A 14,098-nucleotide genomic window follows, 5' to 3' on the forward strand; every position below is an offset into this window, starting at 1 on the left:
GATTATGTTATATTGCAAGCCGGTAGTGCTGGTCCTCTTAAAGTTTTAAAGCATGTTGGTCCATACGCACATGTCATTAATTTTTCATCACATTTTGGCCACCTCTCTATTTTACATATTGAAGACTTAGTTACTTACAAAGGCCTTTTTAATTTCCTTGATGATCATTTTCTACTTCCTTATGTGGATCCCCAACCTAAATATATTACCATTCTCACTCCAATGACACATGTCACAGCACACAAAGACGTAATTGATGCTATTTTAGATAAACAGGTTGTGTTGACCAATGAGGAAGATTTTGGGGATGAGTGGCATGAATTTTTACTATTGGGAGTTCAGTATCGATATGTGATTACAAAGAAAGATCGTCCTCCTTGGTTGGATCATATCCTTGAGGATAAACTACAACTATCCTTATTATCATTTGTGGAGTTTCGGTATTTGGTCATCGAGAAAGATCGTCCCCCATGACATGACTTGGAGCTTTTCGCATCAGATTCAGTGCAACATTCTACTTTATCTACTCGACGGGGTCGAGTTTTTCTCCCACCCCGGGAGAGTTGATGCGGACATCCATTTATTATTTATTTTCTATTTGGACTCTTAGTTATATTTTATTTGGACTATTGTTTATATTTTCGTTATTGGGCTTGTTTAGTGGGTTTGGCCCAAACCCTTCTCTTTAGGGTTTGTGTTCTGTTATTTATTTCTGTTTTGTTTCTCATTTGAGACAGTTAATGATGAATTAGAATTGAAATATTGTTTGGCTTGCAGCCGTTTTCTCCCTCCCCTTTCTTCCCCTGGTTTCTTCTCCCTTCTCTCTGTTTCTCCTCCCCGTTCCTTCTTCTTTCTTTCTTATTTATCCTACATCACTTTTCATGTTTAATTCTTAGCTTGCAGAGTAGAAGTTTTCTTTAGTTTGTCAAGTCAAGGGTACTTTGCAATTCCGAAACATTCTCATTGAAGGTTTAACCAGATTATTAGGTATTAATAGACGGCAAATCATGTTTTTGAGTTGTCCTTTCTCATCTATGACTAGTTTTAGTCATAAAGGTCTAGGTTTCTCAAGAAGGCACTCCATTCTTTTTCAAATTAGGATTCGTCTTCTGGGTCTATATAAGGTCTTCTACCTTTCCTTTCGTTAGTTTTGAAAAATATTATTCCAGCAGTAAATTAGCTTCTTGAAGTTATGTTTTCCATCCGACCACCTCCATTCATCAGTGCGAGTTTCAGCCTTCAGATATGATTCTTTTTGAAACATTTTTAATTTTCAAACTCTTGCCAAATTTTACTTTTAAAAGATTATTAGAGTCTCGAGGTTCCTGCTATTATAAAATTTAGAAAAACACCACACCAGATTTCAAAATCTGTTCTACAAAAGTTTGTGCAGCCCAGAGGGGTGTCCTATCACCAGGTAATCTTTGTTTTAGCCAGAAAGAAAATATTTTAACATTTTACTAAAATAATATGACAAATACATTTTTCCTAAAGTGAGTAAAATCATTTCTAATGTTTGTACAACATAAAATAACTTATGAAGGTATGAAGCCAAACTGATACCAATTTCTAAAACTTTTATAAAAAAAAATAAACATACATCTTTGAAAGGTTATATTTAGTTGACCCTATTTTTAAGTTACCAAAAAACAGCCTAATGGTTCTTTGACGATAGGGAATAAATGTGAGCCTGCATAGAATTCTTTCGAACATTTAAATTATGTTAGCATCTCCGACCAAAAAAGGGGAAATTAAAATCCTTAACCATCAAGAGAAATAGATGTTAAAAGATGCAGCTCCTTTTGTTCTGATAGTTTCAAGTCTAAGACTCTTAACAAAGTAATCACCATGTCATGTGACTCAAATATAATGTCAGAAACTTGTATTATGGTAATGCATATAACGAATCCAATCTCTAAAAATGCAGTTTTAGATTTACTTAGTAAAACAGAGAAATCTTCTGAACAGAACTGAAAAAGATTGACACGTTTGTACTACATCAAAACTTGTTCACTTTTGAGTGTGAGTGTGCGTGCGGGAGTGAGAAATAGAAAGAACCTTTCGGTGATCGCCAGATGCTTGATTTTCAATATCATGCTCTAGATAAGCATGAAACCGTGCATAGTAAATTTGTTTAAAGTGTTGTATCTGGGATGAAGTCCGTGAACATATTACTTCAGTAGCAGCTTTAAGATCAATTATGTCCCCGCTCAAAGCACTCCTAACTATAGTAGCATCCCTTGTTGCTGGATCAGGCATCCAAAGCAAGACAGCCCTCTGAAAGTGAATTCAATTGACGTAACACCCTACATTACCTCACCTTCCTAAGCTTAGGCCGAAGCAATTAGGCAGAAGGGTAAGGTGATTTAGGTGTCTTCTTCGAAGCTACACGACAAATTCGAAGTGTCATGTCTAAGGTAAGGCATCACAAGTTGTTGCAGTGTATTTTCGAAGTGATAAACCTTTGCTCATGGGTAGCTTCAACAAATGTTGCTTCAGTCAAGAGTCTTTCGTACGAAAATATTCCATACGATCGATAGATTTGGCAGCTCTACGATAAGAGCTTTCAATTGACTTTACATTCTACTTTTTAGATGATAGGCCTATAATGTAGGGTGGCTGCTTTTCAGGTCATTGACCACGTCTGGGACAACTAGGATTGATACTTGTTGAGTCTGACCCATGAGCTGTTGGGATGAGGCCACTTGTCAGACATTCAATGGACATCGCTTCTAATATAAAAGCTTGCACGTAGTGTCTTCCAAAGGTAATGCAATTATACATATCTACATTATAGTGCTTGGTATTCTCTCTTCAACTTGGATCTATTACTCACATCCATTATCACTTGTACACTTAAAAATATCTTCCACCATTGATTGATTTGAACATCGGAGTGTCCGTAGCCGCCTCATCCACTGTCGGAGATATGGCCACTCGCATCTAACGCTTCGTCCAAGTGTGCACGAAAGTTATGCATGGATGGAAAGAGTCGGAATCTATTGGTCATGTGTCTTGTTAGATTTCGAAGTCAACAGTTCCTACTCCTTTTCCACTTGTCATTACTTGAAATATTTTATTCAAATTTTCCCTTTGATGCATGAAGGATGATAACGCCATTCAATAAGCCCGCCCATGTAGTCCACATATTGGAACTTTAAGAAACCTAGCTTCACTTTGAACAAGTTCGATCAATTTAGAAATATGTAATATTTCTCAATTACTTTGCCCATGTAGTCCACATATTGGAACTTTAAGAAACCTAGCTTCACTTTGAACAAGTTCGATCAATTTAGAAATATCTAATATTTCTCAATTACTCAAAAGAGTTATCATTTTCCCTTCACGTTAATGCTTGAATGATATTGATAGTCATGATATTGTATCGATTAGTTCATTGTGAGGTTCATTTATTGTATTTACATGCAAAAGATTTACCTTTCTTTATGAGATTAAATCCATAGTGAATTGCAAAATAATAAAAACAAGGACATTGGAAGTAAATATTGTTGCAATTGTTGCTATTACATTGTTCATTTTAGTTCTTAATGCTATTCTGCTCATCATTATGTAAAAAATCACTCAAAATGTTCCTCTTTTATCATAGAAGGTTATCGAGCCGTACTAGGTCATAAAGTCGAAATCATTATACTTTCAAGAAACATACATACACTTTTTGAACAAATTTGATCAATCAAAATCTTCTTATAATTTCTGATTAACTTTTGGAGTTATCATTTTCCCTTTTAATGCTTTATCAACTTCAGAAGTCATCCAAATTTCATGTTTAACTTTCTTGCTTGTTTCATGTTTTCTCTGTTTAAAGAAACACATTAAAAGGGTGCCTTAGCATATCTCTTATTTTCATTCAACTCGTCTTTTTTCCTTACATGAATTCGTCCCTGCAATTTAAATCGCCGTTTTGTGGACCCTTTTTCCAATCTGTTACATGCCTTGATTCATAAATTTTAAGGACGAATTACATTTGTATTTTTTTCCAAGATGTTGTGCTTGTATTTTTGAAGATGTTTTGTTGTCATGTTCAATTCACGATGCACCTGTATTTGTTCGATGTTTAGCTTTTTTGAACACATAACCAATCCGATTGTATCATTTATCATGTTGAAGGTAATAATTATTTATCATAGTGAAAAAAAGGAGGAAGATAATTGTTGATTCAGCCATTAACATTTTGCAGTTTGAATTACCTTTTAGATCAATTTTGAATGATCAAGAGACTTTTAGTTTGTCACCTGGATACCATCGGTGATGGAGCTTCATACTGTTATTGCCTGATATCATATTCTTCGATAAAATTAATTTGGTTGCAGTAGTTCATGATTGAGTGAATTACACGTGTATTTTCCCAAAAATCTTTCTATTCTCCTTCCCCTACTATCCAACTTGGACATTCCAATTAATGTACATGGTGTGACTGCAGGAGGTTTTTGATTTCAAGTGCGAAGCCTAAGTTTATTTCAAAAATTCCTGAGTTACTGAAGGCCAACTTAATTGAGCGTCTCAAATCTTTTAGCGGAGAGCATCAATCACCCAGATCTTAAGCAAACAGGTATGATGTGCAGTTCTCATGTTCAAGTTTTAAATTATTTGAAACTTATAAGCCTAGTATTAAAATGTTAGTACTCGCTCCAACAATAGTTGATGTTTCTGTGAGTTTTTGACAAGTATCAAATTCACTGTTCTCATTATATGTTTGTCATTTGAGATTACTTCTAAGGGTTATAATAAAGATAAATCCTGCAGTTTCCAGAGAGATGGTGGGACTGTGGTTCTGTGCTTTCGTGATGATAATGTTTGATTATATGTTGATGATGAGATGAGCATTGTCGCAGCATCGGACCTTTGCTGTTGTAATTTCCTGTGCTGGTAGCTATTCAGCCAGCGAAAATTGAGATCAAAGGGTTCAGTTTAAAACTGGCCAAAGTTTTCTCCTTGAGGTGGCGCAGTTGGCGTTGATAGAGCAAAGAAGAATGTTATCAGTTTTGTACTACATTCATATTTACAGTCGCCCAATTTGACGCATTACAATTTTCCCATTAAAAATGCAGTCGGAGGGAATTTCTTGATATGATCTGTTGATACTGATACAGAATGAGGATTGTTAATATAAGCAAGGAGCTTAAAAGCCTTAGATTAATTGCTTTGTTGTTGGCGTGACATTTTTGTTTGGACTCTGCCTGTGTGTTTTTTCTGTCCTTCCCATCCAAAAATATGCTCATTTTTTTTTTTTTTTAATCGAACTGAACTTACGAATTTTATATCTTCTTCTAAGAAGAGATTGAATTTGTGATTTTTTTTTTTTTAGCCACCACGAACAACATGTTTTTCATGCTTGAACTTAAAAATATACATTGAGAAATGATGTATTTCTTAAATTAAGCAACGTGGTTTAGTGGTCTATTGAAGCAGCTATTCGGTTTCTTCATTTTGTAATTCTCTCGTCTTGATAATTACATGGGAAAGTTGTCTGATGTGCTAGACCGAAAAGGATTAATGGAGGACATGGATTATGAGTTTTCTTATTTTATTATGTCCAAATCTTAACGTATAAAACTTCTTATGGGAGTGGTGTTTTTATCGACCTTTTTTAAAAAAAAAAAATTTTTTTATTTAAAGTCAATGTTCAAAATTTTATTGCTTAAACGGCAAACTCAGTAGTGTTCATTAAAGTAAACGTTATGTATTAGTTTTGGAATTAAATTGACGGAAAGTTTAACATAATTGCATGTGATAGTAGATGATTAGATGAAAAATCTTAATGTATTTTAAACTGTTGTAAATGTTGGAGGGATGAAGAAGACACAAAAAGGAAATTTACAAGAATTATGGCAACAATAGGAACAAAACTAAAAAATTGTAACAACAAATGTGAAGGTTTGAACGTGGGATCGCTGTTCTCAAATGTTATTTGACCCCTCTTTGGTGTTTATGAGATGCTTAAGGATATTCTAGCAAATGGTTTGAATGATTGTAACAAGTCTTGTAAAGAATTTCACTAAAGCTGAAAGTGAAATTCTTCCAATACATGAAGAACACGAAGATAGAATGAATATGAATGTAAATCGGGACTTGATTATTTTTGGAACAAAATATAGATTGCAAGATAATGTTTCTAATATATTTGTTTTGATCAATCATCATCTATTTATAGGTTTCAATCAAATTGAAAAATTACCCAACGGCTATTTTTTACCACTATGTGTACGCATAGTATAAACCTTACGTACACATAGTAAAAGCAAATTCGTGTATGCACAAAATTAAGCATGTGCGTACGCATAGGCGAAAAATCAAATTTTGTATTTTTCAATTTTTTTTTATTCTACCAATTCTAAAATTGAGCCGAACAATTAGTCCATTATCATTCCATTGATTTTGAACAAATATTTAACAATCCCCCATTTGTTCAAAATCAATACGATAACATATTCAAAATGACGACACTTACGTATAAGGATTAGATATTTTTCAATTTGAATCTAACCATAGTGTAATTCAAACAAAGTAAAGTCGGAATTAGAGGTAGCATGTAAGTTTTGATCCAATTATTCCTTATTACAATACCGGTAAGAACATATACATAAGTATCACGTGTTCTTAACTTTCTCAACTCGCTTAGCGCTTTATGGCCTTGCGCTCATCCTATTCAACGAACTTTTAAAAGAGAAACTCCAACTCTCTATTGAGGCGACACCACCTTGAAATTTATTTAGGTGAAATTCTTCTAGTATCTTTATTACTTTTAGAGATAATAGTATTTTAGCACTAAACTTCATCAAGAGTTTTAAACTCAACCCTCACTTCAGTAACAACTAACATTATTTAATTAGGATAGGGTTATTGCGGATTTAAATAATGCTGCAACTATCCACATATCAAATGACTTATTGTTACCCTTTGAACCCGTGGATTACCTTTTGAGTACTGACAAGTAAGATTGTCGTCATTGGTGGATCTTTTTAGTCAAAGGATCCGCTAAATTCTCAATTGACCTTACTTAATATAGGGAAATTACTCCATTTTTTATTAATTTCCTTATGTCGTCATGTCTTAAACTCATATGTCTAGACTTTTCATTGTATACTTCATTGTATGTTTTTGCTAATGTGGCTTGACTTCACACATGATAGGTATTGAAGAAATATTCTTCGATCCCAAAGGTATTTCATAAAAGAGATCTTTAAGCCACTCAACCTCTTTCCTAGTATCCAATAGTGTTACAAATTCGAATTCCATAGTCGAGTGTGTCATGCATATTTGTTTCTTTGATTTCTAAAAAACAGCACCCCCTCCTAGAGTGAACACTTAACCCGATGTGGATTTACTTTCACTCGTACTAGATATCCAACTAGCATCGGTAAATCCTTCCAATACCGTCGAAAATTTATCATATTGTAGATCTAAGTTCTTGATTTTTTTTTAAGTATCCAAGAACTCTCTCAATGACTCTCCAATGATCATTGCTTGGATTGCTAGTAAATCTACTAAGTTTACTAATTGCATGTGCTATATCCGATTATGTGCATTGCACTGCATACATAACACTTCCAATAGCATTAACATATTCCAATTGAGCAATCGCTCTGCCATCATTCTTCACGAGTTTTGAACTTGGATCAATTGGGGTACTATATTCTTTTATGTTCAAGTGTTTGAACATGTTTGTCACATTCTGAATATAATGTGATTGACTTAGGTGATAACCCCCAATAGTCTTTGTGACTTTGATACCCAAAATGGTATCCACATGTCCAAGATTCTACATCTTGAATGTAGAAGATACAAACATCTTCGTTTCTTTTATACCGTCCATGTGATTATTTATAATTAACATGTCACCAACATAAAAACATATAAATGTTACATAATCATCATACACTTTAGAATATAAACATCTATCACACTATTATATTTAAATCCGAATGATATTATTGTTAAGTCAAACTTCTCATATCATTTCTTAGGTGTCTGCTTCAAACTATATAATGATTTTACTAACTTGCATACCTTATGTTCATTTTCAGGTAGAACGAACTTTTTGGGTTGCTCCATATAGATCTCCTCGTCGATATGTCCAGTTAAGAATGCCGTTTTGACATCCATTTGATGAATATACAAGTCATATATTGAAGCCAATGCGAATAATATCCTAATTGATGTTATTCTAGCTACAGGTGCATAAGTGTCAAACTAGTCAATTCCTTCATTTTGTCGATATCCTTTGGCTACTAATCTAGACTTAAAGGTATTTAGAGAACCATCAACATTATATTTTCTACTAAATACACATCTACATCAAATAGGTTTGGATCCCGGGGGTAGATCAACAAGTTTTCAAGTTTTATTAGACATTATCGAATCCATTTCATCTTTAATTGCATCTTTTTAGAAAATGCTATCACGAGAAGCCATAGCTTCTTTATTGGTTTTAGGGTCGATTTTCACTTGTAGAACAAAAGGAATTGTTCTTACAACATTCAACTCATTTCCTTCTACTAAATAAAATGAGATAAGTTGAGAATCAATTTCATCCGGTCCTAAAGATTTTTCAATTCGAGTTCTCTTGTTTCTTTGTGATTCACAAGACTCATCAATATCTTTGGAAGACATTTCATCATATGTTTCACTTGAGCTATGGATATTTTCAAGATTTTCCCTCAATTCATCATCTGAAGATAACGAATCATCAAAGAACTCTACATCACTTGATTTGATAATCACATTGGTCTCCAAGTTTAGTAATTTGTAAGATTTGCTATTGTTAGCATATCCAACGAAAGCACATTTAATACCTCTTGGACCTAATTTGGTCCTATTAGAGTTCGTGTTCTTGCAATAAGTTAGACACCCCTAACTTTGAAGTATCCAATGTTCGATTTTCTTCCTTTTTACAATTCATAAGGAAAAATCTTTGCATGTTTTGAAGGAATCCTAATAAGTATCCTACATGCATTTAACAAAGCTTCGCCACACAAATTAAATGACAACTTAGCATATATTAGCATGACATTAATCATTTCTACTAAGGTTCTATTTTTTCTTTCAGCCAAACCATTTTGTTTGGATGTCCTAGGTGCAAAATATTGGTGAATTATGCCATGTTGTTCACAAAACAAGTTAAAATTGTTAGAAAAGTATTCACCACCTCTATCACTTCTTAGCGTCTTTATTTTCTTTCATGATGGTTTTCAACTTCATTTTTATACACTTTAAACATATTAAATGCCTCATTTTTATGTTTTATCAAGTACACATGTGTGTCTAGAGAAGTCATCAATGAAAGTAATAAAATACCTATTTTCGTCCCTAGTCAACATGCCATTCATTTCACATATATTTGTATAAATGAGTTCTAAGATGCTAGGCGTTCTTTTTACACTTTGATAAGGTCTTTTAACCATCTTAAATTCCACACATGTTTTGCATTTGTATTCATTATTTTCGTTATATGAAATCAAGTAATATTTTTTCAATCGTTTCATAATACTTTTACCTATATGGCCTAATCTAGCATGCCATAATGAAAATAAATTAAGGGAATAATCAAAATGAAGTTTATTTATTACATTGTCAACCGCACATAATTTGACCGTTCCTTCACAAGAATAGCATTTTCAAACAAATTTTCCTTTTAAGGGATAATACAAGTTTATCGGATTCATACACACATCTGATGCCCAGTTTTCCTAATAGGTAACTCACTAAGTTCTTATTCATTTTCATAACATGTAGTACATTAGTAAGGATAACGATTTTTCCGAAAGTGAAGATGATATTGACATTTCCTTTTCCAATAACCTTGAGTCGAACTTCGTTGTCCATTTGAATCTCTTGGTCTCCATCCACTTCATGATATGTTTTGAATAAAGACCTATCATGTGATACGTGTATGGTAGCACAAGTATCATACCACCACCCAAGAACCTTTCCTTTGATCGCACTTATTTCGATTATTGTGGCCACAATTTTGTCCTCTTGGATGTAATTTATTTTACCTTCGGAGTTATTTCATTTCTGGTGTCTACAATCCTTTGCATAGTGTTCAGATTTTCCACATACAAAATACCCTCCTTTGGTCTTCTTCTTGGACTTATTAAAATTCCTCGAAGGTTTTCTCTTGTTGGATTTTGCAAGCGGTTCAGATTTTTCAATGGCATTGGCCTTAAAAGTTTCTTCTAATGGGTTTTCACTTCTAACACGCAATTTGGATTCCTCCTCAATCTGAAGATGTTTTCGCAATTGTCCCAAAGAATAATTTTCGAAACTATGCATTATTTTCTTCCAGTATCCGTTTCAAGTCCCCGGAAGTTTAGTAATTATAGCCTCCACTTGAAAGGTCTCTGAAATTTCAATCTTCATCGTCTTTAGTTTGTTGACAGTAACTTGTAATTCGTGTACTTAGGGAAGTAAGGGGAAATTATCAAGAAATTTAAAGTCGAAGTATTTAGAAATCAAAAATTTCTTGGTACCTTCCTCTTCTACTTTGTACTTACTTCCAATGCATTCCAAATCTCCTTTGCCAATGTTGTGTTTATGTATAAATCATACAAACGATTCGACAGCGCGTTGAATATGTGATCGCGGCATATTAATTCATCTTCTTGGCGTTTATACCTTTCAGCCTTGATTGCTTCGTCTCTCCATTTGTAGGTTTCAGTAACGACGCCAAATCTGTATCCAAAATATAGATCTTCAATAGAGTAAGGAGAAATTTCAATTTGTCTTGCCACCGCATGAAATTAGTGCCATCGAACTGATCCAATCGCACTAAACATTGGTTCATAAGTTTAATGGTTGTCATTGTAGTCTCACTTTCCATTGCAACAAATAACGTTTGAGATTGTTGTATATATTGGAGGGATGAAGAAGAAATAAAAAGGAAATTCACAAGAAGTATGGCAACAATAGGAACGAAACTAGAAAATTGTAACAACAAATGTGAAGGCTTGAACGCGGGATCGCTGTCCTCAAACATTATCTACCTCCTCTTTGGTGTTTATGAGATGTTGAAGGCTATTCCGGCAAATAATTTGAAGGATTATAACAAGCCTTTTAAAAATTTCACCAAAGCACAAAGTGAAATTCTTCCAAAATATGAAGAACACAAAGATAGAATGAATATGAATGTAAATCGGGACTTGATTGTTTTTGGAACAAAGTATGGATTGCATAGGCAAAAACCCAAATTTTGCATTTTTCAATTTCTTTTGATTCCACCAATTCCACAATTGAACCCAAAATTAGTCCACTATCATTCCATTGATTTTGAACAAATATTCAACATAAACTGTTCAACGATAGAATGTTACGTAACATTATGTCAAATTTTATGTCAATCTTAATTTTGGTGTAGTATGATTTAATATGTATAGCTCGTTTAGGGCCAATTCTTTTCTCATTTTTAGTAGGAATATGATTGTTGTGCAGTTATCAGTAATTTGCAATTTCAATTTCATCTGACAAAGGTCAGTTGTACTAGTACCAATTCTCTCTTTAGATTTCACTTTCCCAAGTTTGCCCTTCCCTCCACCACTGAACTCCATTCCCAAATCTTCACTTTACTCTCTTCACCATCTCAACACCTTCATAGGCTTCACTACATTATTCTCCAAATCAATTGTTCTCTTTTTATCTCTGACCATCGACGGTGTCCTAGGAACATCATTTGATTTGTCGGTCATTGTTGTCGCCTTACTCATTCCAGTTTGCGCCATTTAACCACTGGATGTACTGCCGACGGAAGCCTTAGTTTAATTTTAAATTCCAGTCTAGGGGACGTAATCTCACGAATCTCTTTGGTAAATTTTATTGCCAACAATGTCAAAGCTTTTCTTCGTATACTTTACCTAGACCCGTGCGATCCCTTGTTCTTCCCCATGTAAACCGTTTGTGGCCCACATTGTCAATATAAAGTTAAATAAATTTAATGTTTAAATGGTGGATTAATTAACTGCCTAGATAACTTCCCATTTAATTATTGGAGAGAGGTTATTGTAGGAAAAAATCACCTACTTCCATGATGAATGGAAGTTGTTTGGTAGTTCTCTATATATATGCCAAAAGATTCCCTACTCCCTAGCCAAACTTGTACAAAAAATTCCTCCAAAACTATCTCTCTAAAATTGAAAGTCTTGTATTTATTTCCATCAAGTTAAAGGGTTATAAAGTGGGTATTAGCTGAAATTATTGGATGAATTTTGTGAATAGTGACGCCAAAATAAGTATAATGATGGTTTGTAAATCCGTGCCGAAAATTGGACAGAGTAACGGCAAAGAAAACACAAACAAGAAGAAGAAGAAGGAATAAGACACCCAAAGGGTCCTATTTATAGACCATGAAAGGGTGTGGACGAAATGGTTGAGGCCAAACCATGCACCCTTTCCAAACAATGCACCTTTATGAAAAGATGTCTATTCACCGGACAACCGTGCGGCCGCACGGTTTTACTCAAAAAATCGAAATTGAATTTGACGTGTGATCACGCGGTTTACCAACCATGCGGTGCACGGTCAAATATTTTGACCTGATTTTCGTCTTTTTTCGTAATTTCTCATTCATCCGATATTGGTTTTCGAACCGTTTGTGCTCCCCGAAGCGGCGAAGTGGCAAACAATTTTGCCTAAACGGATTGAGTCGAGCTTTTGAGTATTTGGCCGAAGTCGATACGAAGTCACTTTAATCAATTTTCAATTCTCGATTTATTTAACCAATATCCAACAGAAAAACCTTTGGTGCTTTAAAAAGTCATTTTTATCGCAGATTTTCGATTAAATCTTCAATAACATGGCTGAAGTTACAAGTTAATATGGATTTTAATTTCTTACATGTGGTATCCGAGCCACCTTCATGCTTTTAGCATGTGTTTTGTATGTGTGCTTACAAAATATTAGAAGGGGGAAATCTCGACAAATTTTAGAAATATACTGATTCAGACTTCAGTAAATGATTATCGGACCAACATTAATTAATTATACGTGCATGTTAATCTTAGAGACTGGATCAAATATGTATAGTATGGGCCAGCTTCTAATATGCTGAAAGGACAGAGCATGCATCGTGATGTTTTAAATATAAATGTGTCCATAAGACGCCCGCACTTTCTAATTGTGGATCTATTTTTTCCAATCCTACATGCTGCCTATTTGTCTTTTGTAAGATTGAAATAATTAACAACAAATACGACTTGAGAAAAATTAAGTAGAACACACACACATATATATACACAGTAGCAGTGTGCATGTGGTGATATGTTATTTACCCATTGTTTTGATTAGTGTAAAAAATAAAATTTGTTTAATATGGTTTATCTTTCAGAGTTTAAAGTGCCTATTTTTATTTTGTATGTTTAACATGGCTGGAGTATATCCATTTTTCAGCATTTGTAGTCAATGAAGAATTTAGTAAACTCTAAAACTTTCATGAAGATCTTTAGATTCGCGATGTCATTTAAGGTTTTGACATGTTATTATAACTTAAGCAAAAGCATCTTTAGTTATAATTTTATGTCGCGAACATAAACCTCATAAAGAAATATTTGGTGATACATACAACATCCCATAAAGTACAGTTAACTAATATGATGATTACCCATAAGGAAATAGTTATCTTAAGGATTTAATTGCAATAAAGTAATTATTAAATATCGAAATAAGAAATTTCCTAGGCCCACACATATGGAAAATACTTGTATTTAATATTACAAAAGTCCTTGTAAATTCAATGTGTGATAACCTCGACCCACGGGAAGGTTTGAATTTGCATGATTGGATTGACATTGGTTAATTCAATATAAAGATAGTTTTCATAGCATTAATGTATGTGTTTATCTTATGCAGGGGTTTGTAGTTTTTATTTATTTATTTATTATTATTTTTTTGTCCAATGACTCTATTCGAATTTCAATTCTATGTGGTGATAACTTTTTTGACTAGAAGGAGAAAATTCTCCTCACTTTGGGATGTATGGATCTTGACTTGGTGCTCCGTTGGATGAACCACTTGTCCATACGGAATCAAGTAAGCCAGAATAGAGGTCACTATATGAATCATGGGAAAGATCCAATCGTTTGAGGTTGAG

The 14,098-nt window shown here is 33.8% G+C and overlaps 1 protein-coding gene across 2 annotated transcripts in view; it reads left to right on the forward strand.

Moving 5' to 3' along the window:
- Positions 1-5,158, forward strand: part of LOC111368874 (ubiquitin carboxyl-terminal hydrolase 25-like) — a 15,724-nt gene extending 10,566 nt beyond the window's left edge. Inside the window, exons 8-9 of one of the 2 annotated variants that reach the window (XR_002698060.1) lie at positions 2,631-2,767; positions 4,442-4,570. Coding sequence is in view for 1 of the 2 variants with exons in the window: in XM_022990357.1 (XP_022846125.1) it covers positions 4,442-4,562 (121 nt within the window). In the remaining variant the exon portion in view is untranslated. Of the gene's footprint in view, positions 1-2,630; positions 2,768-4,441; positions 4,571-4,764 lie in introns of those variants that run through there. The other variant, XM_022990357.1, reaches the window with a different exon arrangement.
- The last annotated feature ends 8,940 nt before the right edge of the window (positions 5,159-14,098 follow it).

Source organism: Olea europaea, chromosome 19 (assembly GCF_002742605.1).
Source record: "Olea europaea var. sylvestris chromosome 19, O_europaea_v1, whole genome shotgun sequence".
Taxonomy (NCBI): Eukaryota; Viridiplantae; Streptophyta; class Magnoliopsida; order Lamiales; family Oleaceae; genus Olea; species Olea europaea.